At 35.4% G+C, this 26766-nt stretch overlaps 1 protein-coding gene across 2 annotated transcripts in view; it reads right to left on the bottom strand.

Annotated features, from left to right (window-relative positions):
• Positions 1-11313: 11313 nt before the first annotated feature.
• RSF1 (remodeling and spacing factor 1) overlaps positions 11314-26766 on the bottom strand; it is a 113037-nt gene continuing 97584 nt past the window's right edge. For both annotated transcript variants that reach the window (XM_074303989.1, XM_074303990.1), the window contains 5 exons: positions 25239-25306; positions 23012-23219; positions 21916-22139; positions 19971-20156; positions 11314-17113 (listed from right to left, as the gene is read on the bottom strand). In XM_074303989.1, coding sequence (XP_074160090.1) covers positions 16518-17113; positions 19971-20156; positions 21916-22139; positions 23012-23219; positions 25239-25306 — 1282 coding nt within the window. In that variant the 3' untranslated portion in view covers positions 11314-16517. The remainder of the gene's footprint in view (positions 17114-19970; positions 20157-21915; positions 22140-23011; positions 23220-25238; positions 25307-26766) is intronic.

Below are 26766 nucleotides of genomic sequence, written 5' to 3'. Positions count from 1 at the left end.
GTAGGTTTCATATAAGATAAAATACACAAATCATTTTGCAAACCCTAAATCTTTACATAAATGTGGGTGATTATTATCAATGGAGAGCTCCCGAAGTCCCCTCTGCTTCAGTGACTTTAGTAGCACAAAGGAATTTATTGGCATATAAACAGTCTGTTCTTGAGCTATTGATGATATATCTGTGCTTGAGATAATTCTCTTGCTTCCTTTTCAGGGTCAAATATTCAAGTCACACTTGCCAAATGGCCAAGTTTTTCTCTTCACCTTAATCCTAAAAATCTCTTCACAAACAGGCAAACTGTGAAAGTCTTTGTCATTTAAAAAAAATTCAACTTTGTCTCAGAGATCAACACAAAACCCTTGGGAAAGGCAGCATCTCCTGGACCACTATTCTTATTTCTGGTCTATCCCTTACAACCATCATTCGGGAAGTAACCATTATGGAGAAGGTGCCAGCCATTCCCACCAACTGCCAAACAACCTGCCACACATAAAGCAAGCAAACCAGCCTCATTGAAGCAGCAAGGCTACCCTGAGAGATAGGAGGAAGTCAAACCCCACCACCCATAACTATTTCAAAGGCTTTGAATCCATGAGCTTTGGAAATAGTTGTGGCCCCTGGAGCAGCAGGGCTGTTTCCAGCTCAGCCCCTACAACTATTATTGAGGGGAAAGATCACTGTGGAGAGAAGAAGCCTCCCTTTCTCATCACCATGAGCAACAACTACTGACCAACTGCTACCAGAGTAGCAGCACCTGCCAGTCCGTAGATCCTCCTCCTGGATCAGCTCTAACAGCCATCATTTGCAGAAGCAACTCCCGTGGAAAAGAGACCACTCATCCACCAACTGGCCATCAGTTGCCATGCATAGGACAGGTGAGTCAGCCTGGATGGATCAACAAGGCACCCTGAAGGAGGGACAGGAAATGGCACAAGCCAGGAAAAACAAACTACCAACAACTACCTTGTCCACAACCTTCCCTCAGAGGCTAGACATGGTCCAGCACCCTGAACTCAAGAGCCTTGGCACTGAACAGCAATGCTTCCGGCTGGTCATCCTGGAGGCAGCTCCTGAAGGTGCTATAGCCCCAGCTACTGAACACCCAGAAAGAAAGGTTCCTGCCACCAAAGCCCTGGGCACTGCCAGACGGCTCCATATCAGAAAATTATATGGTTTTATCTGTGGAAGTTACATTAAAGAAGAGACATTATCATCTGCTTTGCTGCTGTACCCTAAGGACTTCTCCATCTGACTTGTACCAAAACCTTCCACCTTAAGAATGTGAGCTCCTTATAACTTCATAACTTTTTCTTTGTTATTTTATTAAACCATATTTTCTGGAGAAAAAAAAGAAGCATGTGAGCTCTTTGTGAGCAGACTTCCTACTTTTCTACTTGTATCTCTAGCACTTAGCATAGTGTTGCCTATAGTAGATGTTTAATAAATGCTTTACAAAGGATTTGTTATTCAAGACACACGTATACAATATATTTATTCACACATACACTTTAGAATGAATACAAATATAAAAAGGGGTGTTATTCTTCCTGCTAGTTTCAAAACCTATCCAGGAGCCTAACTCTTCTTTAAGATGCCATTTAGATTCAATGTTTCACAAACACTGTATGGATATTAGCCACTTTGGGAGAAAGGAGTAGGCCTACAGCAATGTAGACCTAGAAGCCATTAGATCCAATTCTCTCATTTTGTACATGAGACTTGTTCAGGAGTCACACAGATATTTAGAGTTCGATTAATTTGTTCACATGTATTGGACTAGGGGAGGGGTTGGGAGAAAAGAGGAGAAAAATTGGAATAGAAGGTTTTGCAAGGATCAGTGTTGAAAACTTACACATGCATATGTTTTTATAAATAAAAAACTATAGTAATTTTTAAAAAAAGAAATACTTTTGAGCTGTTTCTGATTTTGAAAGTGAATTCTTTGTTAGTGAAAATTACAGGAGTGAAGTTATTTTAGAAGTAGAAAGCACAATAGATATTTCTTTACTTCAAGCCCTCATCTGAGAGATAAAGCAACACAGTATAAGGGAAAGGCTACCTTTGATACCCTTACTTCTGCTTGGCTCCAGAGGACAAAGAAGGAGGAAGAGAACAGTGAGAAGGGGGCTTGCTTAGATAGATAGAGGCCCAAAATTGGAGCTATTCAGAAGTGGATAGAGAACTTCTTATTCTCTGAAGATCTTTCAGTAGAGATCCCTTAATAAGAGATGTTAAGACAAGACTCTAATACTATTTAGATTTTTTTTTTGGCTAAAGGAAAGAAATTGCCTCAAATGCTACCTAGTTTTTTAGTCACTGAATGGGTCCAGCCTCAGTCAAACCTGTTGAAGACCTTAACTTAAAAAGGCCAAGGTCTCCCATTTCATCCAGGGCCATCTCCAATCATCCTAATCTATATCTGGCCACTCAACCCAGATGGTCCTGATGGGGAAAATGAGGCAAGTGATTTGCACAGCCCTCCCTCATAGAAATTCAATTCACTGCATGTTATGGCATCACCTCCCAGATGTCACAATCCTCTTAGAGAATGAAGGACAATCAAAAATAACCTTGTTCTAGGATAAATGAGCCAATCCTGATTCTGAGGATAAGGATTGAGAAAAGGTTTTCTAGACTCAGGGAAGAGCAGTTTCTGAAGCGATGGTTAATAAATTATATTGTTTTAGATTAGGGGGTGAATGAGGGTTGAGAAAATTAAGGAAATAAAAGTTACTATCAATACAATGTATATTTTAGACCTGAAAAATGACTGCCCAGCCCTGTTTCTATTTAGACAAATGCTGCTGGTCCAGGTGGCTCACCCTCTGTGAAAGTTTCTGGATATTGAGAAATGCAATTTACAACAGCAGTAGCTCTTTTATAGAGGGGAAACAACTTCTACAGATACAAAATCTAAATCAGGCTCCAAAATATTTCATGTATAGACACAAGCCACCTTTAGAAAAAGGAGATATTAACAGGTAGACTTAGAAGCCATCAGATTCAACTCTCTCATATTATAAATAAGGCTCAGAGATGTTAAGTACTTGCTCAGGAATAGATACAAGTCAACTACAATAATTAAATTAAACTTGATATCTGTGTGACCTGAATTTCCTTTAATTGAAGAGGAGATCCCAAAACTCTAAAAATCCTTAAAGGAGAAAATCTTCAACTCTGTCTCAGTGAGGGGACCCCACCCTGAGGGACAAACAGTTTCATCCTTGTTATCTAGGCAGGTCGGCTCAGTCCTGAAACTCATTGAATTCAATTCAAATTCCAGATCAAGCTGAAACCTAAGGATGAGCCAATTTAGGATTCTACCCATGAGTTCCCTTCAGCTAAAACTCCCATTATAAAAGAACCAAACTAAAACCATCTCTTTGCAGAGGTTCCAAACATGCCAGCTATGCCACGCCATGCTATGCCAAGGAGCCTCTGTCCCCTGGAATACTCTTTCCAGTGCCATCCTCTCTTTATCCTCGCCTATTTCCTAACCACACTTCATGCCTCTCTGTCAAGATTTCTAACCTTACTTCCAATCCCCATAATAAACCTCTTTTATCAATCTAGATTTTCAGATCTGTAAATTCCTTTACGGAGAACCTCCACACTGCCAGAATGGTTTCCCTAAAACTCCCTACTCTTGTGCCAAATCCCAAGGGGTACAGGGGAGCAAACCTCTCCCTTTTGTTCCCTGATACCCAAACCTGCCACTAAACCTTATCATTTAACTTCCTGACCACCAGAAATCCTAATCTCATTTTGGTTCCCTAAATCTAAACCTTATCATAATGAGTCATTGTTAATCATTGTTAATCTCTGCCCCAAGAGCTGTATCAGGCCCTCTTCTCTTTCTTTAGTCTGACTTTTGATAATTATATGGGTTCATCTTATGCAGATGTCTCCCACAATTTTCAGATCTAATCTGAAACCTGAACTCTGGGCCCATCTTAAGCCGCTCATTGGAAATCTTCATCTGAATGTCAATCTGGTAGTTCAAATTAAACATCCAAAATCCAGTTTATTTTCCTTGCTAAATTAGCCCTCTTCCCAAATCCCCCACTTTTGTTGAGGTTCCATATCTTTCCATTCACTCAGGTTAATTACTTCAAAGCTACCTTTGATTCTTCCTTATTCCTCATAGTTAGTCCTCTCTTTTTTGTTTTTTTTTGTTTGTTTGTTTTTAAAGTTTTTGTATTAGCACAGTAACAAATGCAGACTGAAGTAGCCCACAATATATAACCAATTCTCTGAGTGACTCTTATTCAACTCCTTACAGTTAAACATCTTAAAGTATTTCCCCACAAATTTCTCTAGGTCCTGATTAAAATCTCTAATCTTTTCACACTAAAATAGACTGGCATATAAACTGTTAGACATAAATATTCATTAAATATCAATGGAAAAAGCGAACATCTTTTTTACAAAGGAGGAGGAAGAGGAGAGGTTTTGGAAGGATTCTACGTAAATGCCATATGTACCTGTATAACATTAAGCTATTCATTAGTCTTTTGCATATTTCAAAAAACAGAGACCAAATGCCAAAATTTATATTCTTTTCTGTGCTATATTTGAGTTAATGTTGCAGAACCAATGACAATCTTAAAAGATGCTATTATCAATTCTATTGTAGCCAGATACCTTAAGTTATAACAGTAAAAGACTGAATAAAATGTTATGGAAATATCCTACTTTTTATCAACTCCTACCTTCCTCTGACCCCTTCAAAATCATGAACAGCTCTTTCCATGCCAGACAAATTATGTGGATTTGATGAAAACTCAATTTATGTAGTACATCTTCTGATTTACTGCCTGGCCATTCTGTCATACTCTGCTCTGTTGGTCATATAATGAGTGCTATTTCCCAGTAAGGGGTCAGTAGGATTGCAGTCAGTAAGCAGAGAGGACTTTAGATATGGTGAAGGCCAACTTCCAACTGTCCTTCACAAGATCCAAAAAAGATCACCCCTTGATTATTAGTACAGAGATAAATTTTTGTCTGGAACATAACCTTCAGAGGCTTGAAGGAATATTCTGGTGTCAAACTTGTCAAGGAAGAACTCACCTCCCTCATGGACTGATCCTGGAAGCCCCATAACAGTTTATCTCCATTCATCAATATTATTATTGCAGTCCCCTCTTTACTCGATTTAGGAAAAATCATTACAGATATACTACTTCTCTTACACATACAACAATATCTTCATTTTCCCTCCTAACACATTGTCTCCAATAAAGACTCTATTTGAAGGAATACAATGAACAAGCATTTATGAAATACCTACTATGTGCCAGGTGCTACACTGGGTATGGAAAATGTAAAGATAAAAAAAATAAACCAATGCCCACAGTTCACATCCTATTAGGGGAAAAACATACACATATAAAATAGAGATTCAAAAGCATATAAAAAGTAAATAAATGTATATAGTCATTTAAAAATATGTGAAGACACTGCCATTTAGAAGTAGGGATTTGGGAAAAGCTGAGCTTGTAAATAGATTAGGGATTCTAAAGGAAAAAATTTGGCCTCAGACACTTAATAGCTGTATGACCCTAGGCAAGTCATTTAACCCCTAATTGCCTCAGTACTTCGATCAATACAGTAGGGGCGCAATGGAGAAGAAAATGGCAAATCACTCCAGTATCTTTTTAAAAATCAATGAGGCATCTCAAAATCAGAATGTCTGAACCAGAACTCAAGCTTTCCTATGCCATCTTCCCAGTCACTCGGGCTTGTAATTTGGGTATCTTCAAATCCTGAGTCATATATATACATATATATATATATATATATATATATATATATATATATATATATATATATATATATATAGAGAGAGAGAGAGAGATGAGAGAGAGAGAGACACACACATACACACCCCTTTCTCATTACTCACCTTTGTTCAGGCTTTTACTATTTCAGTCTGGGACTATTACAATGGTCTAAATGGTCTTTGTGTCTCAAATATCTCCATACTCCAATCTAATGTCGGTTTAGTGCAAGAGTATTCTCCTAAGGTAGAGGTCATGTCACTCTGTCCTCGATAAACTCCAGTGGCTCTTTGCTACTTCAAGGTCAAACATGACATCCTGTTTGGCATTTAAAGCCCTTCACAAATGACTCCTTCTAATCTTCTTACACTTTTCTCCTCTCTGTGCACTCTACAATCCAGTCACACATGATATTCTCTATGCCATGTTTAACATACATTGGATCACTTGCCGATTGGGGGAGTGGGGAGAAGGGAGGGAAAAAATTAGAACACAGGATTTTGTAGGGGTGAATGTTGAAAATTATCCATGTATATATTTTGAAAATAAAAAGCTTTAACAAAAAAGATATTCTGTATATCAGTCCCATATATATTTGCATTGACTCTCCCCCATATATAGAATACTATCTAGCCTTTTCCACTGCTGCCCTTCGATCTGTTCAGAATCTTATTATTATTGTTAGCTACTGAACCCTGGTAATCTCATTTTGTCCTTTAATGAATTTTACACCAGGATCATAGCATTCTTCTCTAGCCTAAACTCTACCTTCCTTCTTGGTCACTTTTCACCATTAATCCTGAATTATTTTTCTGAAATTTTCTGTCAGACCAGTCTTCTGAAAGGCTACAGTCTCCAACTCTCTCACTTAGCCTACATGGCTTTTTGTTTTGACAACTGTTTACAGCATTTAACATATGCCAAGAGCTCACATTTGAATGGGGACAGCTACTCACAAAGGACTGTGAATGTCCAAAACATAGATAAGAGTGGATAAGAGGGAAGGCTTCCTGCAGAAGCGGGAGTTTGACTCGTTTTGGAGAAAGGCGTGGAAGCCAGAGAGCGGAGCTAAGCAGGAAGAACTTACTAAGAATGGGGTCCCAACTCCTTGAAAAGGCAAGGAGTCTGAAGAATGAGTGCTGAGGGTGAGCAAGAAGCAAAGAGACCCTTGTCACTAGATCACAGAGTGTGAAGGGAGTCAAGTATGAGAAAACTGCAAAGGCAGGAAGGGCCTGAGATTTAAAGGGCTTAGAAAAAGTGCCATAGGATACTGTGTCTGATACAATAAGGAACAGGAAACCAGGCAGCTTGGTGGTGAAGTGGATAGAGCACCCAAATTCCTCATTCTGAGGTCAAATCCAGCTTCAGACATTATCTGTGTGACGTGAGCAAGTCACTTGACCCTGTTTGCCTCAGTTTCCTGATCTGTTAAGACAATTCAACTAGGTTTTATCCTTCTGCCTAGAATCCCTTTATTGGGTTCTGCTATCAAGGTCTATTCTGGTTCTATTTTCTGCTTCAGCCACAGATTGGGTTCACTAAAAATTCACAGTATCTAACCTCCCCTGAGCCCACAAAGCTAGAGTAATCCTTTTTGTAGTAGCAAGGAACTGGAAATTGAGTGATATCCATCGGTTGGGGAATAGCTGAAATAAGTTATGGTATATGAAGGTAATGAAATATTATTCTGCAAGAAATGATCAGAAAAGTCTGGAAAAACTTACATGAACTGATGCTGAGTGAAATGAGGAGAACCAGGCAAACATTGTACATATTCAGTAATAAGATTGTGTGAGGATTAAATTGATGAACTTGTCTGTTCTCAATAATGCAATGATTCAAAGCAGTTCCAACAGACTTGGGAAGGAAAATGTCAATCACATTCAGAGAGAGATGAAGACAGAATATAGATTGCAGCATAGTATTTTCACCTTTCTGTTTGTTGTTTTTTTTCCCTTCTTGTAGTTTTTTCCCCTGAGTTTTCTTACACATGACAAATATGTAAATATGTTTAAAAGGATTACACATATATAACCTATATCAGATTGCTTGCTGACTTGAGAAAAATTTAGAACACAAAGTTTTATAAAAATAAATATTGAAAACTATCTACCTTGACACGTATTTGGAAAAAATAAAATGCTATTAAAAAAAAAAGTAATCCTTTTATTCTTTTTAAATCAACTTCAGCTCACTCTTCTTTTAGACTTAAAACATCCTTAATTCTCTTCAAGTCAAATCAACTTCTATTCCCTTTGCAGCAGAGGATTTCACTTCCTACCTGATAGAAAAGATTGAGGTGTTTCAATGTGACTTGCCTCATGTTCCCCTAATGCTTCAAACACATCCTACCCTTTTTATCTGTCCTTTCTTTCCTTTGGTCTCCTAGAATGAGAAAACCTTTCTCTTTCCTAAACCTTTCAACTTGTATCCTTTATTTCTTCCTTATTTTCCTTGGGATATACTCTACATTTATCTAATCAGAAATTTCTCCCTATCTTTAAGTACTTTTCCCACTGCTTATATATATGCTCATACCTCAGTATTATTAAAAAACAAAAACAAAAACAAAAAAAACAAAACCTGCCCCGAGTCCCTGATATCAATGAAAGCTATCATCATTATGTCCCCTTCCTTTCTTCTTTCAAGCCCTCACCATATCTCTTCAACTCCTTGTCATCTGGCTTACCACCATAGTTCTGTACTAAAAAAGCCCTTTCCAAATGACTTCAACCACTCCATTTGATAGGCTTTTTCCTTAGTCCTCCTATCATTTCTGCAACATTTTAAATGGCACTAACCAATCTCTTCAGCTTCTGGCCCCTTGCTCAGTTCTGACCTATCCAGACACTTTCTTGGCTTTCATACCGGCTTAACATCCTCCTGTGTGTGCATCTCCCAAGGTTTTAGCCTTCTTTTAAACTCCTCTTAGTGATTTTGTGTACTTCCATGGGTTACATAGTCTTTATACAGATGAATCTAAATCTGTATATTCAGTCCAATCTCCCCTCACCAAACTTTATTACCACAATTGACTAGAAATTTCTAGTTGTACGTCCCAGCATCTCAAATTCACTTTGTAAAAACTGAACTCATTTTCTTGCTCCTTCAACTTGTCCCTCCTCCCCAACTTTTTCATTTTTGTGGAGGACATCTTTATAAGTACCCCCATCTGAAATGTGGGCAACATAATTGCCTAATCTTATAGCCACACAATGTCATCAACTGGGTTATCTATTCTTTATTCTTTACCCTTCATTTGCTGGGTTAAAAACAAAATCCCCATTGCTTTGTAAACGTGAGGTGCTTATAAAATGTTGCTTTGCCTTTAAGGTCAAACTTAGAAGCACAGCCAGCTCCGAGCAGAGCTAGGATCTGAACCTCAATCTTTGAGAGTTCACCAAAACCACTGTGAGTAAGTTCTAGAGCTTAAAGCAAAAACTTAGTTTACTAACACAACATGCTAGGTCCATCAAATCATTTAAAATTTTTTTTATTATGACAACATGTCATATGTAATAAATGACAGAAGGTATTATAACAAAAGCATTATGAAAGAAAAAGTTACACAATTAGGCCAGCAGCTATAAAATGGCTTTGGGCCTCGTTTACACACCAAGAGAATTCTGACCAGACATAGTGAGACAACATTGAACATTTCATTAACAAAAATATTGGCACCAGCCTTAACATATTCTGTTTTTCATTTACAAGGTATATAGTATTTAAACAGTTGTGCATTGCAATTTTAACACACTAGCTGTTCATAAATTGCAGTTTAACCCCTTAAGCACCACGGCTATCAGGACTTTTTCCCACGTTATTTTTATGCACAAAATTTACATGCTTGTGATAGCATATTGTGGGGGGAAAAAGAGTGAGAAATATCACCCATTTTCTGTGCAATGAGTCACGTTTCCAGTTTTTAAAATATATTCTCCCACTACCACGTTCAGGACACATCCATAAAGAATAAACCCAACCTGGGTTCTCTTGTCACTTGTAGCAATGATCATGATTCCATCAAGAAATATGTTTAGCCTTCTTGTAAGGCTAAAATATCTTGACCTTAACTGCTGAGCTTCTTAATATTTAACACTTGTCTTCAAGAACAAAATAGACAGAGGCATTTCCTAAGTCTGAGAACCCAATTCACAAATTTTATATTTTCTTAAAAACAAAAAAACCCAACAGAACAGATTCAAAGTATAAGAGTAAATAAAGTATTTCACACAAGCATATTTTAAATTGCAAGGCATTTTCTGGCAGTTCTGATCTGACTAGTTCCTCTGAATGCCAGATACTATTACTTAAATAAACAACAAATAACACACAGAACCCCAAAAACCTGCTTGCTAGTAACTATACTATTTATGTCAAGGCAAGAGACTCAAGATCACCAGAATTACACTGAAGAGCCCATCCTAACTGAAAATAACTACAAACAGAAGCTGAACTACAGATAGATTATTAGATGTTTATCATAACATTTTCTCAGATGAATTCATCCTAAAGGGCACCATTGTGTTACACAATGGAAAGGAGAGCAATTAAAAAAATAAAAAAAGACCACATTCTTAAAGAATAAAATTCAAAAACCGCCAGTATTGAAGGAAACTGGAATTAGAAAACTTATTTTTGCTTTTTTCTTGCCACATCAATTTTAAAAGCAGATGAATTTGCTTCCGCAAATAGTGGTACTTTAACTTACATTATAAGCAATTATTTGCCTGTCTTCCATGTGTTTTAAAGTAACAATATTGTGTTTTACTCTGTCCTTGACAGACCCAAAAATCACTGGTAGGTTCTTCTGACTTGCAAATGGAGATGAGAAAGAAACATTAGGCCAGGTAGATACTCCCTTGAAAAACCAGAATCAAAATATTCTATAATTCTTCAAATCAGGGTCATTTCAGATTCCTTTTCCTGATCATTCATTTATATGAAGAGATATAATTTTGTTTGAGTTTTTGGAGAATGCCTTTGTAAAGTAATTGTCTTAGTTTCACAACTCCTTTGTATGGCAGGATTGATCTGTATCAACAAAATTCAGATCTCAGGTAGGATGAAAAAGACCATGGCACAAATTGTTAAGCAGTTTTAGTTTTAATTACAGCATAGACCTGTGGATATTCTATCACAAACACAACTGTAAAAATCTACAATCTACTTTTAAGTGTTATTTCCCATCCCCCACCCCCTTAAAAGCTGTACACAATTATAAAAAATGTCACTCTAAGCAAAATAAATTTTTTTTTTTTTTGCAACGTACAAAATAAGTTAAACGATTTCTGAAGCTCTTGAGTGTTTACTTAAATTTCCAAACAACGGTTTTCTGGATGGCTGTATTTCTAACATGCAACTAATTGTTCTACCACCAGAACTTAATAAATACAGATTTTAAAACATTTTACAATAAAATTAAAATTTCTCAATAAACTGAGGAAAGTTAAGAGGAAGTAAAAAATTGGAGTTGACAATTCTATTAACTCACATTATCCAGTGGCAAAAAAGGACTAAGACCTCAGCATATTTTCCAAATTGTGTTAAGTGACATGAATTTAAAGTTTCTATTCAACATCTTTTTTTTTTTTTTAAAGTCCTTATCCCAAAGTCTAAATAGCTTATTCAGAAATCATAAATAATTGTTTACCCACCAAAATCTGGTATATGGAGACTTATGTATCGCATACAGGAATTATAATTTAGAATATTTCTGCACATTAAATTGTAAATGTGCCAGGACTGCTTTTGTAGTGCTTAGCAATGTCACTATTTTCAATGAACTATACAAAAATGAAATGGTTAAGACAATCAAGTCTACGAAAATGGCTTTTTAATTGTATATTTAGAAAAAAAAAATCATTGATGGTAATCTATATAATGCTTAACTCATGGTAATGGGAAAGGTGGGGAGGTGTAAAACAAAACAAACAAAAGGCAATACAATATAGAATTTGAATCATTTATACAAAACTCACTATGAAAAATTTCTGGCCTGTAGTGATAGATGGCAGACCTATTAGGTCCCAAGGATTTGTTCTTTCTCTATTTAGGGGGGGAAAAAAGGCAGCACCTAGCAAATTATTGGCACTCAATAAATGTGAAGTGATAATGATAACTTAAGGCAAAGAGGAAGGAAATGTTTTTAAAAACAATTACAATATTCTACACATTGTTGACACATTTAAAACTCCTGGTTGACAAGTTTAAAACTTGTTTCCAGTATTACTATAACAAAATAAATCCACAAACCTCATCCTCCACTCTTACACTGTTTATTTTTAACATTGGGAATGGTGGGTGACGGTAGTACAGAAGAGATGGACTGTTAGGATAAATAATGACTAGCTTAGAGATGCTCAGACACAAAGCCAGTAACCCAGAGAGAATACTACACAACTTTGCCTACTAGAGAACAGCATTACTTTCTAAAGATGTCAGATCAAAGGGAGGAATATCTCTATTATGTTCTGGTCTCATGACCAATGACAAAACTCACTATTTTAAATACTGTTTTCTGTAAAAAGAAAACTCTTTGAGATATTTTCTTCATATATGGGTGGTACATGACAAATTAAACAAGGTGTTCAAAGAATGAATTTCTTCATCATTTTTCTTTACATAGTATTTCTCTAAAGTTCAGATTTTTTTAAAGTTGAGAAAAGAAGTTCAAAGAAAACAAGACTGAGTTTGAACAAATAGCACAAGGACATGGATATGTCAAACACTTATGAGAGTGGACCTAAGTCTATTATGTTTCTATACTTTTAATTTCATTTTCTTCATAGTGAAGAGCAAATAGAAAAATCATGGGAAGAATGTCACTATTTCTAACAGAATCTCTTATTGAAACAGGTTTTAAAAATCTTCTCTTATGATGAAAACAATACCACTAATTTTACTTACATAGATCTGTATTTTCCTCATAAACAGACTTAAATGACCAAATTCGAAATGTTCTTAAACAAAATGGACTGGATTGTGACAACTAAGAATCAGACAACAAGACAAATTGTTTCGCAATTATTTCATTTAAAAACTTTGAGGAGTCTCCAGTGGCTTCAAAAATATTTTAAAATCTTTTGACTATTTACATATTTCCTTATCAAGACTGCAGTCTTGGCTAGGTTATACCATGTGGAAAACATGCAGTTCATCCAAAAGCACTCCCATTTGGCCAATAGTTGTGTTTGCCATTGGATTTACACTAACATATTAGAATCAATAAATATTAAATTGAACATTATTCCAACAGCAGAAAACCTTCAAAATCAAAATGCAACTATAATTCCTATTCTTTTTCATGACCAAAATGATTTCATTTTAAATTATCCAGTAAAAAAGGAGACATTTTTATAGGAAACGAAACTGTGTTATTAAATACTCCAAATTCTGACTTAATATGGCTGAATAAAAATGAATACCACATTTAGAACCTCTAATACATTTGTTATGGAATGGAGAGTCCAATTTGGGTCTTATACAAGGGTTTTAGTATATGTAAGCAAGCAGCTTTGCTGTATGATGGTCAAAGTATGCTCAATGTAAGCCGAATTATTTTCTTGTATTTCTGAGAAAGCATTTGAATTTCCTTTATTATTTTCACATATATGAAAAATATATTTAGAATTCACACTATGATAAATTTCCTTTGTGTTGATCAAGAAATTCAGCAGGCTTGAGTATTCTTAACAAGGAGCAGAACCAGTGTAGGTCTGCTACAGCTTTCAGTTGGGCCAATCAGCTACATGGTGTACATACTCATGATTACCTAGAGAGCAACATTTTAAGTTATCAGTGGCTCTATATACCTATCTATAGATAGGTAGATAAGACTTTTGGCTGAAGAGTTCTACCAACTATGGCTGTAATAGTTTTGCCACTTAGCATACAGGCAAAGATTCAAAGACCTTAACTACCAGCTGATCAAAGTGGCCTAATTGAAACTTGAAAAAAGCTAGTACCACAATCAGCATCTACCTGCCATACTACTATAAAAATTCACAGCAACTTTCTGCACTGGAGAAAAAAAAAAAAACCTTCTGAATTTCTGTACATCAGGCATGCAACGAAAATATATTAATCCCATAATAGCAATATTTCCTACTTATGTGCCTGAAGTAAAAGTGCAGGTTTCAGGTAAAAGCTGGGGCTGGTAAGTTTCTAGGGTGAGAAGCAGGAAGAAGGCATATTATATTATAAAAGGGAAATTGCATGTTGTAGCTATCTTTGCTCAGGTACAAAATGAAACTGGGGCTGGCAAGCACCCTTTCTCTGTCAACTTGTTTTAAATGAAGCTAAAATGTTAAACCTCTTCAATTTACTATATGTAATAAACAAAGAATTTGAATTAAACACTGCACAAATTGTAAAGGCATTTTGTGGCTTGACTTGCATTAGCAAGTCATTTTTTTGCCCTTAAAATGGGCAAATCTCTTCCAAATAAAACCACAACTTTCTTAACACAGCATACTATTGGCGCATCTTAATTTTAGGCTGCCTTTGATTATTTTATTTTATTTTTAAAACAGACGAAATATACATTGCTAGAATCCAACAAATATATTAATGGACAGGTGAACTACAGAACTTAAATGAAATAGAACAGTAAAGAACCAACATTAAAAAAAAAAAAAAAAAAAAAAAAAAAACCCAACAAACAAACAGCTATAAACTTTCAAGGCCAAAAGTTAAGTCTGCGGATTAAATTGGGGAGGGATACAAAGGGAAGGCAGGCAAAGTTTTCTAGAGAGGTATTTATATGTAGTTCTAGTGCCAGCTTTAAAAAAAAATTTTTTTAAAATTTAAAAAAAAAAAAAAAAAAAAAAAAAAAAAAAAAAGAAGTGCTTAATTATGGATTGACTAGCACACAAAAGGCTTAATTTGGAGAGGAGACAGGATGTGACCCCTTGGTGCACAGGTAACATGCATCCATTGCCAGCAATGGACAAGAAAAAAAAAAAAAAATTTTTTTAATCCCTCGAGAGAAAAAAAAAAAAAAAAGGCTGACCAGAAGTGACCATCTCTGTTTTCAAAAGGACACATGGAAGATTCATCATAAAGGCTATACCTTGTCCAAATGTTAGGGGTCCTACCCAAACATTCACAGGATGACACTGAGGCTGAATAAAAGGAGGACCATGGTTAAAGTGACCCAGGTGCTCAATTGTCCAATTCCTCACCTCCCTGCTTAAAATGACAGCCATCACTTCGTCTTGAGAGTGTAAAAGCATGTAAGTGGATGTTATGCATATAAACTTAAGAGATACACTGGTTGCTTTTCTTCTTTAGATTGCTCATGTGAGTATTATAAATTTGAATAAAGTTCTAATGGCCAAAGGCAAAAACAACATTTAAAATCTGCTAATATATCCAGGCAGAAAATCCCAAAGCATATGCACATACATACCCCCTCCCCCCATACTTTCTCTCACAAACATACACACAAACACGTACACACATGTACACATACACACAACAAACTCAAACTAAAAACCTTCCAAAGGAACTGCTTGGTTTGTAGACTTCAATTTGAAGTAGATACTAAGGGCAAGAATAATTGGTTTGGAGTCACCTGAAAACCCACTCCCATCATCAAATGTGCTAAAATCCCATTGTCAGCGCGACATCTCTTGATGTATGGTATATGCAGATATCTATATCTATATAGATACATATATTTCAAAATGACTTTTCAAATGTTTAAACATTAAGTGGTCAGCTGTTAAAATAATACTTATGCTATCTGTAATGGTTATACTATCTCTTTTGTACAATCATCAGACTAATATTTGCCATCAAGACATGGTACAGTAGGGATGATCTGATCAAATATGCATAAAGCCATTTTACAAAATTTGCTGCTAGCACAATTTGGCTGTCCAAGCTTCATTATCCTACGTTTCATGGTACAAATGTTTTTCAGATGATTAAAGAAAAAAACAACCTCCATTGTAACAGATACTTAAATTAGAGCTCTTACTAATAGTACTTTCTTGGTCTCTTTTTTATTAAGTGTGGTTATCTCCAGTATTAAACAAGTTGATTTTATGAAGGCTGTTACTAAATGAGCTATGGTATGATGTTATCTACAATTCACAAAATGCAATAATACAGACATGTACCTTTAAACTGTCTGTTAATCGTAATCTGTTATGAATGTTTAAATATGATATATATATATATATATATATATATTTATTTAATATGAAAACAGTAAAGCACAAGTGCTTTCTCCCACCCCCAAATTCCATTTTGGGCCCTGACAGATTTGGAATGCATTCTTATTCATTCTTTATCACAAAGTCAGGAGAACTCAGGAACTATAAAGTCAAAAATATACAAAATCTTCTTGTTGTTAGAATGTGTTTGTGTGTGTGTGCGCGCATGTGTGCATGTGTGTGTTTCTGTGAGAGTGTTTCCCATGAATGAAATTACCAAGGACCATGAACTTAGGGGAAAAAAGACAAAAAAAAAAAAAAAAAAAAAAGAAAAAGAAAAAGAAAAAAAAAAGACAAAAAAAAATCATCAAAGGGAATTTACAGCGATTATTTATCTTCAAAGTTCAAAACTGGTCACTTCACAGAAAGACTGTAGGGACTGGTGAAATTTTTGCTTCTAAAAAGTGATCCTGTAGTGGAGTTTTCTAGGAAAAATAAAACAGCTTTTAATAACTGGCCCGCTGGTGTGAGAGCTACCGTGGAATAAATTAGCACAAAAATGGAAAAAAAGTCTTATAACTGTTCACTGTTACAGACATAATCAACAAGGTCAGTCACTCTTAAAAGTTCATCCTCTTCTTCTTCTGGTGCTCCGGCCTCCTGCCCACCACCTGTTCCATTGGGTGCAAGGCTGGCATTGGCTGTGCTGTCCTTGGGGGCTTGAGGTTTTTCAGATGGTTTGCCAATTAAGTTTTCGATAGCCTTGCCAGGGCTCTGTCCATTGGCAGAGGGCAAGTCCACTAAGCTATAGTCCAATGGACTTTCTACTTTCCCAACGTTTTCAAAGTCCTCTTCTTCATCACTGTCTATCCTATAGGGCTTCCTGGCATGATCATGCTGCCCATGGGATACCGAGTGCTTGCTGGCTGCTGCATGCTGCTCCACACTACCATCAGCATTCTCCCCATTGTCCTCCTCATCTGTCTCAATTCGATGCAGTCGTTTTCGGGCAGGTCGACCTTCCTCTTCCTCCTCTTCCTCCTCCTCCTCCTCCTCCTCCTCCTCCACTTCTGAACAGTCATTTGCATTTCGACCTCGCTTCCGGAGCGATCTCTGGGATTCTTTAGCTGGCTCATCATCATCATCAGAATTCTTGGACATGTAGCTCTCTGGAACAAGTAGCAGACTTAAAGCCATTAGCAAATCTGATGGCAAACAGATTCCTTAAAATTGCTCCCCACCCCTTTGCCTTGGCCTCATTCAATTCATAAATCCAACCTCTTATTAAGCCCCTAATATTCATGTGCAAATCACTGTCCTAGGCATTGGGAAAACATAAGAGTTGGGTTTTTTGTTTTTTTTTTTTTAAAAACATGCTCTTTGCCCCTTAAGAGCTTACAATAACAACAGACAAGAACAATTAGTTCCCTATCTTTCAACTATCTTTATGACAATTAACAAGAATTGTCAAGAATTATCCCAATTTTTTTTTTTTTTTTTTTTGCTGCCATTCCCTTTACTAAGTCAAATGATTCAGAAACTTTATACTTTGACTCTAAATCTGGGAGAAGTTTCTATGTGACTTCCTTCATAATCAAATGGTTTTGTTCAATGAACTGCCAAAAAATACGATCCTGATTGTGCACTAAGAAGGTCCTTTCTCTTCCCTTTCACTTCTATTGTCTTCAAAGTAAGGGAAAGTGTTATATATATAGGATTACATCATAAGCTCCTTAAGGGCAAGGAATATGTCTTATGTTTGAATTCCCTGCAGTGTCCAGCACAGTACACTATATAGCAGGCAGCTGATGTCTATATAGATTTAGAATAAATATATATGCAAAATTCAGATCCGAAGGCTTGGGAAGCAGGGTAGATCAAAACACCAAATTCAAGACTACAACATATTAATATATGAAAAGAATATTCAATCCATCATGGAAACCTAATTACATATCTTTAAATTCTCATAGAGAACATACATTACTATGCCAAGTCAGGGCTTTTAACTTATAGGAATGAGGAGTAACTAAATGTGGTAAAATGACAACATTAAGAAACAAGAGAATAAAAACAGGGAATTATGTTCTATTTACATTTTCTTCATTTTATAACCAATTCAGCAAATGTTCAATTAATGATACTAATGGAGGGGAGAAGTAATACAGATAAAAACAATTTAATTCAACAATGGTTAAATGCTGAATACGTGCAAGGCACAAAAGATAATAAAAATTAATTTGTTTTTGGAATGTGGATACATACACACTTTCCAAGACATTCAACTGATCAGCCCCAAATAACTCACACCTAATTTTCTCATGGACTGTTCTGTTAGCAGACCAAAACGCAAAAGTACAGTGGTTGTTGGACATGGGTAAGAGTTTGGAAAGAAGGGAAAATGGAAGGACAAAAACAATCTGTATTTCAAATAATTGGAAATTTACAGTATCAGAAAAATAGCTGAAATAAGAAGTGTTCAAAATAAGTTCCTAAAAAGTTGTGAACAAATTGTTTCTTAATTATCATCATCTCACATTTTTATCATTTTATGGTTATGATTTTATATGTGGAGAGTGTATTTAAAGTTATCTAGCATTATTCTCTAACCTACCTGGCTATTTATTTTCTTAAAAAAAAAAAAAAAAATTTATATATATTTATTTATTTATTTATTTATATTTATGAAAAAGTTTAGCTCAAAGAAAAGACGATTTCAGGAGGATATGATGTGTCCTGCTTTGAATTCTGCTTTCCCAATGCAATCCCTACACTAGTTCAGAGCACCAAGAACTTATTCTGGGCCAGATAAGATGGAAGAACTCTGTTTCTTTTGTGGAGATGGAGTTGGAGGACTATTAGGTCTTACTATTTATATTACAATTAAAGTCCTTATGCTCTTACCTCTACACCATGTAGAACACTAACACTCTCCATTACCTTACCAACACTGTCAAAGGACTTCTAGGCTTTGCTATAAGCCCCACAACTGGGCCCTAGGACTTCTGGATCTTTTCCATATACCTCTTTAGCTGAAATCTCCTCCCCCAATTAGAATGTGAGGTCTTTGAAAGCAGAAAATATCTCACATTTGTTATCTGTATCTCTAGCACTTAGCACAGGGGTTGGCACATAGTAAGCACCCAAGAAATGCTTTTTCATTCATTCATGAATAATGCTTTAAGTAGGTACTGTACTAAATGATCACTAATAGTTCATAAAACTCTGATAATCTACAATTCTACAAAATAAAAATTCTAGAAAGGGATCTTATTTTATCCACTGTGGGTATGAAAAAATTACAATGCCTGGATTTTTAAAAAGAGTTAATTTCTAATAGAAACTATATGATGCAAGACAGCTAAATGGCGCAGTGAACAGAGCACCAGCCCTGAATTCAAATCTGCCCTCATACACTTAACACTTCCTAGCTGTGTGACCCTAGGCAAGTCACTGAACCCCAAATGCCTCACTCCAAAAAAACAAACAAAAAAAAAAAACCCTATATGATTCAAACAAGAAACAAAACCTAGCAACTTACTCTGTAGTTTTTGATATATTTTATTTTCTTTGAGCATCTGCAATTTTATCAGTGTGAATACTTCTTTCAACAAAGAAAATTATCAGCACATCTATAAGTTGGTTATTGGCATTAAATAGTTGTTGTGGCCAAAAGAATCTATCATAGTGTAACCAGCCTGGTGAGAAGCCTCTCTGATATTTTATAAACTTCTTAGAAAATCTATAATGCCAGTGCTGTACTTGTAGCTCCTCCAGAACTGTAAGAGTTAAAATAGGCTTTGGACTCTACTTTCACAGCCATTGAAGAGACATGGCAGAAAAGCCCAAAATATTTATATCACTAAATGTGTGACAAAAATAGAATTAATAACCATGAAAACCATAAAGTTCAATTTTATAAAAAATTCTTTTGTCTCATCATAAACTTGCTTTATTCTTCATGTCTTATTTGGGGCCAAACCCTTACCTCCAACAAAGTTAATAAATCAGTATTCTATTCCTTACCTTCACTATCTGAGCTGGAAAGCCTGCGTTTGTGAACTCGTCTCATTTCTTTCCCGTATCTGAAGCTTTTCTGGGAACCATCACTTTCTGAGTCCTCTTTATAGTTGACTTGTCTTTTCTGGTTTCTTCTTGACCTTCTCCGTCTAGTTTCCAGGTAATCTTCACTGTAATCACTATAATCACTCTCTGTTTAAAAGGACATTGAATAAAACAACAAGAAAAAGAGAATCCGATTAGTTTTTCTTAAAATTAGAAATTTTATATATTTAAAGTTATATAACTTGAATGCCCCTAAAAAGGGTCTTTTATCTTTAGATGTGACATCTAGCTTCAAAAAATTGCACATGTTGATCATTTTCCTTAAATAATGTCTATCAGTCACTAAATGTATATGTATAGTTAAACAATAGATTCTCTAACCAATTTGGATATGAAACAGTAGAACCTATCAAGGACCAGAATGCTGCCACACAACAGTGAATCCGGGGAGGGGCCAAAATGTCAGAATAGAGGTGGCAACCCAGTTTCAAACAACTTTACAATAACATCAAATCAAATTCTGGAGAAGTCACAGTGAGACAAGTGAAGAGATCTGAAGAGGAAGTCTACTGCACCCAGATAGGGGCTGGCCCGGAGCTTGCGTGTTGGCCATAGTCACAGCAACAGCTTCTGGGGATATAGGGTCAGAGGCAGGAAACAACTAGTTAGAAGGAGATTCTGAACTGAGCCTGAGAGACAAAGCATTATCTGGAAACTATTTTCTCTGACCCAATTTTGATGAGAATAAAGTATACACATTTTCTGCCAACTCATCATCTTAGTATCTATAGTGTAAGGATTTTTGTACCTCTTTTATTGAGATAATTTTCCATCTCCTACCTTCCCTATCCTACCTATCCCAATTTATCTTTTCTCATTTTTTGATTTTTATAAGATGTAATTCCATCATAAAATAAACACTTGTGTTTTTGTCTATATACACTCTTTCTAATGCCCCAATAATGAGAGTCTTAGGTAGGAATATAAGCAGTTTAATCTTTGCAATTTTTCTCTTGTTTAATTTCTTTCTTAATTTCTTATGCTTCTTTTGAATCTTGTATTTAAAAGTCAAATTTTCTATTCAACAGTAATCTTTCCATCAACAATGCTTGAAAATCCTCTTACTTCATTAATTATACATCAAATGTTAGATAAACGTGAGAATGAATAACCTCAAATGAATAAGTTCCCTTCAAATATTGGTGTCTATGGATACTAATATTTACTACTGACTTAGCTCCATAATCACAACTAGCTGCTGCACACTATCAGCCCAAAGGGCATATTCAATTCACATATAGATTTTGTAATGTAGGATTGAAGAATCCTTATCTTCTGTGAGCATCATCAGCTAAATTCTTAAGCTCTATATTGGTGATTTTCAATCATTTCCACTGACATTTATTATGTACTTTCTATGTGTAAAGTACTGTGCTAGGAAACAAGGACCTGTCTATTTGAATGTACATTTTCCCCACTAATTAGATTGTAAACTCTTTGAGACTCAGAAAACATTTTACCTTTTTTTTTTTTTTTTTTTTCTGAGGCAATTGGGGCTAAGTAATTTGCCTGGGGTCACACATCCAGGAAGTATTAAGTGTCTGAGGCCAGATTTGAACTCTTCCTGACTTCAGGGCTCATGCTCTAACCACTGCATCAACTGGCTGTCCCCATTTTACTTATTTTTCTAGCCCAAAGAGCTTGGGAAAATATAGATGCTTGGTTAATGTTGGGAGAATAAAACTGAATTAAAAATGTAGAAGCTAAAGAGAAAAATGCAGAACAAATGAAACCTCATACTATATGTAAACATTTCAGAATCAAGTCTTATTTTAGGCATTTTTAAAATTACAAAGCTAAAATATACTGGCATGGTAAAAATTGCCAATAAAACCATCATTCCTACCAGATGCTCTACTATTTTCCTCAGAGTCGTCGTCGTCTTCATCATCATCAGAATATTTTTTCTTCATTGTCTTTCTTCTCAAACGCCTGCTCTGCCTCATTGGTTTGGAGTGGTGCCGTCGAGGTCTTCGGGCACAGAATTCTGTGTCACTGTCATCATTTGAGGGCTGTTCCTCTTCACTCTCATCTGGGTTTTCCTCTGACACAACAAACTCATCCTGAGATCTATCCATAAAGAAAAAATTATAGACAACAAAGAATGAATTGTGAATGTTTGCTAAGAAAACTTGCTAAGACTTAGGAGAAATAGTTTCAACTCCCAATACTTGTGCTTATTTATCACACCATTTTTAGCAATGAGAAGGGCTGTAACATGAGCCAGAGTCATGTACCTGTATTTTCTTTCTTGTTAAACCAGGAAATCATGTAAAATGGGGATAAATTAATCAAACTACTGCCCCTTTGAGTGAGATGGTCTATATAAAATGTTGTGAAATTACAAATTACATATAAAAATAACATTATAATTGCCAGATTATTCCAGTGCCTGGAAGATATTTTATTTTTATTGTTCAATCCACTGCAAAATATCCTAAACAAACAAAGACCAAAACCTCCCCCAACTTATTTATTATATAAATCTTTTGTGTAAAGAACACCATACTATGAATACTGATGCTAAGGCAACAAATTGAAAAAAGACATCATTTGACTGAAAAATGTACAAACTACAGGAAAAACTAAATATTTATACAAATAAACATATTAGTATTTAGAATGTCATAAGTGCAAAAAAGAGATTCAAAACAAAGGCACAAGTGGGCGCTCAAGAAACAGTTGGTTAATTGATAAAAACCTTTCAGTGGCACACTTCATCTAGGGTGATTAAATTAAAGTGGGATTAAAGTTTTAAAATGGAAGCAATTAACTCAATACTGATTTTTATTACAAGGTACAAAGAAAAGTTCTTTTGACGTTCAAATTCACACTCCCTCTATTCACTGTTAAGTAGGAACTGGCCTACAAGGCTTCTAAGCATCTCTACCTGGGTCATTCTGGTATGCATCAGTGGCCTTTTCTCTCCACTTCCAACTCACCCATCACTAATCTTGAATTCATCCTCACTCTCCTCTTCATCCAGATTGCTGTCACTATCAAGATCATTTAGCCGCCGCCGTTTCTTTCGTCGGGCAGCAGCTGCCCGCTGGGGCCGCTTGCTTTCTTTCCTTTCTTCTTCCAAAATGGTTGAGATATCTTTCCCTCGGTGACCTGTAATGGTGGAAATATCTTTTCCCCTGCCAATTCCTATGTCAATGAAAGGAGAAAAATGAAGAAATGTAGCATTCACAGTTAATCTTTTATGTTAAGAACACCTCACCCTTCCTCTGCAACTTTCAGTTCCCTTGCTCCCTCCATTCCCAATTTTAACCAATAAACAGCTCTCACAACTTCAGCTATTGATTCAAACCTATTATTTATGTAACAATACAAGTCAGAAGAATGTTAAAGAGTGACTGTTGGCAGCTATCTCTGGAATTGCCAGACAGAGAAGGCTTGCCAAACCTGTACCTGGACTAATAACAATCACAAACAGATGGTATTTTCAAGTTTGTGAAGCTTTAAAGAGGTGGCCACAAATTAATCTTACAAAAGGTGCTCTAAGTAATAATAATCCTTTTTCATAAATGAAAAAACTGAAACATGCAGAGATTTAAAAGATTTGGCAGTGGTCACTGAAATAATGATCATCAGAGATGAGATCTGAAATTAGGCCAATTCTCAATTTACTAGGCAATACTGTCCCTGAAAATGAGGGGAAAAAAAAAAAAAAAAAAAAAACCCAGCTAGTAAATTTGCAATACTCCTAACAATTTGAATTAAGTCTAAGTTTTGCTAAAAAAAAAAAAATAATAATAATAAAATAAAAAATAAAAAAAATTGTAGACTCCTTTGGCAAGGCCATTTTCACCTCAGCTATCCTTCAGTTAATGTATTTGGACAGATCTTCTGAGAGCTTTGCTATGAATAGACACAGTACCATTATATTCCAGCTGGACAATACAAGCCCATATCACCTCTAGTTCATATGTCTGGTTATCTGATAGAAGTAAAAAAACAAACAAACAAGGGGCTGCTAGGTGGAGCAGTGGATAGGGCACCAGCTCTGAAGTCAGGAAGACCTGAATTCAAATCTGGCCACAGAAACTTAACACTTCCTAGCTGTGTAACCCTGGGCAAGTCACTTAACCCCAATTACCTGAGCAAAAACAAACAAAAAAATCATCAAAAAATCATTATAGTCAAAAAAAGTAACTGAATCTTTCACTTTATTAAATAAAGTGAAACAAAAAACCTTTAATCAAAGACCCTGTGTTAAAAATAAAAGTGCTTATATTGATATAAATCAGGTCTCATCAATGGGCTTTACTCTATATCTCTAAAGGGAACCTTGTGTTAAAAATAAAAGTGCTCATATTCATAGTAGCCGGGACTCCTCAATGGACTCTACTACCTCTAAAGGAAGTGACCAATAAAAAGCAATAGCAGGAATACTCTAATATTAGCAAACTGGTCTGGCTACTTTCCTCTACTTGGGGAAGCCAAGTTACTGTTGAATAAATTTGGGTTAGCTCCATAGTAAGAACATTCATACCATCCATTCACTATGTAGATGTCAATATTACTTTGGGGATAGGTTTATCATACCGTATGGGTTGTTTTGTATCTCTGAATCCATACACTGTGTATTCATGGGATAATAGTATCTCTTAGAAGCAGATATATTAGTTTTTGTAAATTACTAAGAGAAAATCAGAAATTGTCCTGAGATGGTCAGATCATGAAGAACTATGACTAAGGAAAACTTGGTCTCTTCATTCATTAGGTATACTTATATTACTCTCTAATTTTTTACTGTAACAAAATTTAAGAAACCCTGATTATGAGAGCCTTGATTACTAAATCAAGATGAAAAATATAGATTGTTTGAAAGTCACCAAAAATTTTTTCTGAAAATAAATACTCTAAAATCAAGATGCCTCATGTGAAAAATTTCCTTTGGTTTCCACTTGGGATCAAAGGTAAATACTTTTAATATTCCTAATGAAAATACAGAATTTATAATCAGACATAGAACAAAAGCTCCCTTATAATAATTAAAGTTTGGATTTATGCTTTTAACAATCACCAGGAATGTTTAATTTGAAACTAGAATTGCTCTTCATATTATGTACCCAGGTAACAATATATGACATTTAAACATATTATACTTTTCCAGGATATTTGGAGTATATTTTTGACAGAGTGAAAATAATAGAGACATACCCCCTCCATCAGCTTCTTTGATATCATCTTCAATTGCTTCATCAATTGCCTCATCAAATTCATCAAATCTAAAACAATCACATAATGTTTACATTAAAACTCAGATATAATTTAAATTACTACAAGTCTATGGTTTGAAATCAAATTTAAAAAACTGGCTCATTTTACTGATGTGAAAACCTAGCCCAAATACAGTTAAGCAACTTTCCTGATATTACATATCTGGTTAATACTACAACTGAGAGAAAAACCAAGCCATCCAATTCACAACTGTGCACTCCCCCCCTTCATTCTATTATGCATGCTTTATGATATGTTCTCTATCTACAGTTGGAGAATGCATAAAGAGAACTTTAAAAAGAAAAAGCCAATGAGAAATGAAGACCCACAAATGTGCTCTTCCAAAGAAACAAAGACTGTATGTTGCTTCAGTTATAACAACTCATATTTTCATAGTGTTGAAGGTTCACAAAACTTTCCTTATAACTCTATGAGGTGGTAGGGCAAATTTTGTCTCCATGCTAGACAAAAAAAATTGAACCTCAGAGATGAGAAGATATGACTGGAGGTAGGAGACTGTGACACAAATGATGACAAAGACATGAATTGGGAGAGATTGTGGACATGAACTTGACAAGCTTTAGCAACTGCCTGGATAGTGGGGAGTCACATCAAGATATGGCAAACAAATAATAAGAGGTTGGAGAACAAATTTGAGAAGCCTGTGGGATATCAAAGTTGACACTTCAGTAGCTGGTGGCAATGTAGAGTAGGAGAGTTCTGGAGACAGATAAGGGTAGAAAAGAAAGCAAGGTGGCACAAAAGATAAGGCACTGCTTTAGGAGTCCAGAAGACATGAGTTTAAACTCCTATAATACTCTCTACAGAGAATATAGAATTGAAAATAAAACTTAAATTAAAAAAAAAAAATCCTGCCTCAGATACTAACATCACCTTGAGAAAGTTATTTAACCTCTATTTTAGTTTTCTCACCCATAAAATAGAGATAATAATAGTACCGACTTTTCAGGGCTGTTATGACAGTAAAAAATGAGTTAATATATGTAAAGTGCTTCACAAAACCCTATATAAACTTTTGCTATTTTGTTAATGCATATAATGTATATGTGTGAGTCATTTACGTAAGAATGGTATTCTAACCTAAGAAAACAAATGAAATCACCACCAATAAAAATACAGTAAAAAAGGAGATGGTTCAGAATGGGACCCTGCAACACAAACATAACAATAAGACAAGATGCTATTTTAATGACCTAGAAAAAATAAAATAACAACAAAGTTCAAGGGGATTAATGAGAAGAAAAAAAAAATCAAATGAAGGTGGCCTAGCTGTATCAGATCTAAAATTATATTACAAAGCAGCGGTTATCAAACCCATTTGGTATTGGCTAAGAAATAGACAAGTTGATCAGTGGAATAAATTAGGTTCAAAGGACAAAACAGTCAATAATTTTAATAATCTAGTGTTTGACAAACCCAAAGACCCCAGCTTTTGGGATAAGAACTC

This window comes from Sminthopsis crassicaudata, chromosome 3 (assembly GCF_048593235.1).
Source record: "Sminthopsis crassicaudata isolate SCR6 chromosome 3, ASM4859323v1, whole genome shotgun sequence".
Taxonomy (NCBI): domain Eukaryota; kingdom Metazoa; phylum Chordata; class Mammalia; order Dasyuromorphia; family Dasyuridae; genus Sminthopsis; species Sminthopsis crassicaudata.
This window is presented reverse-complemented; position numbering and strand designations above follow the sequence as displayed.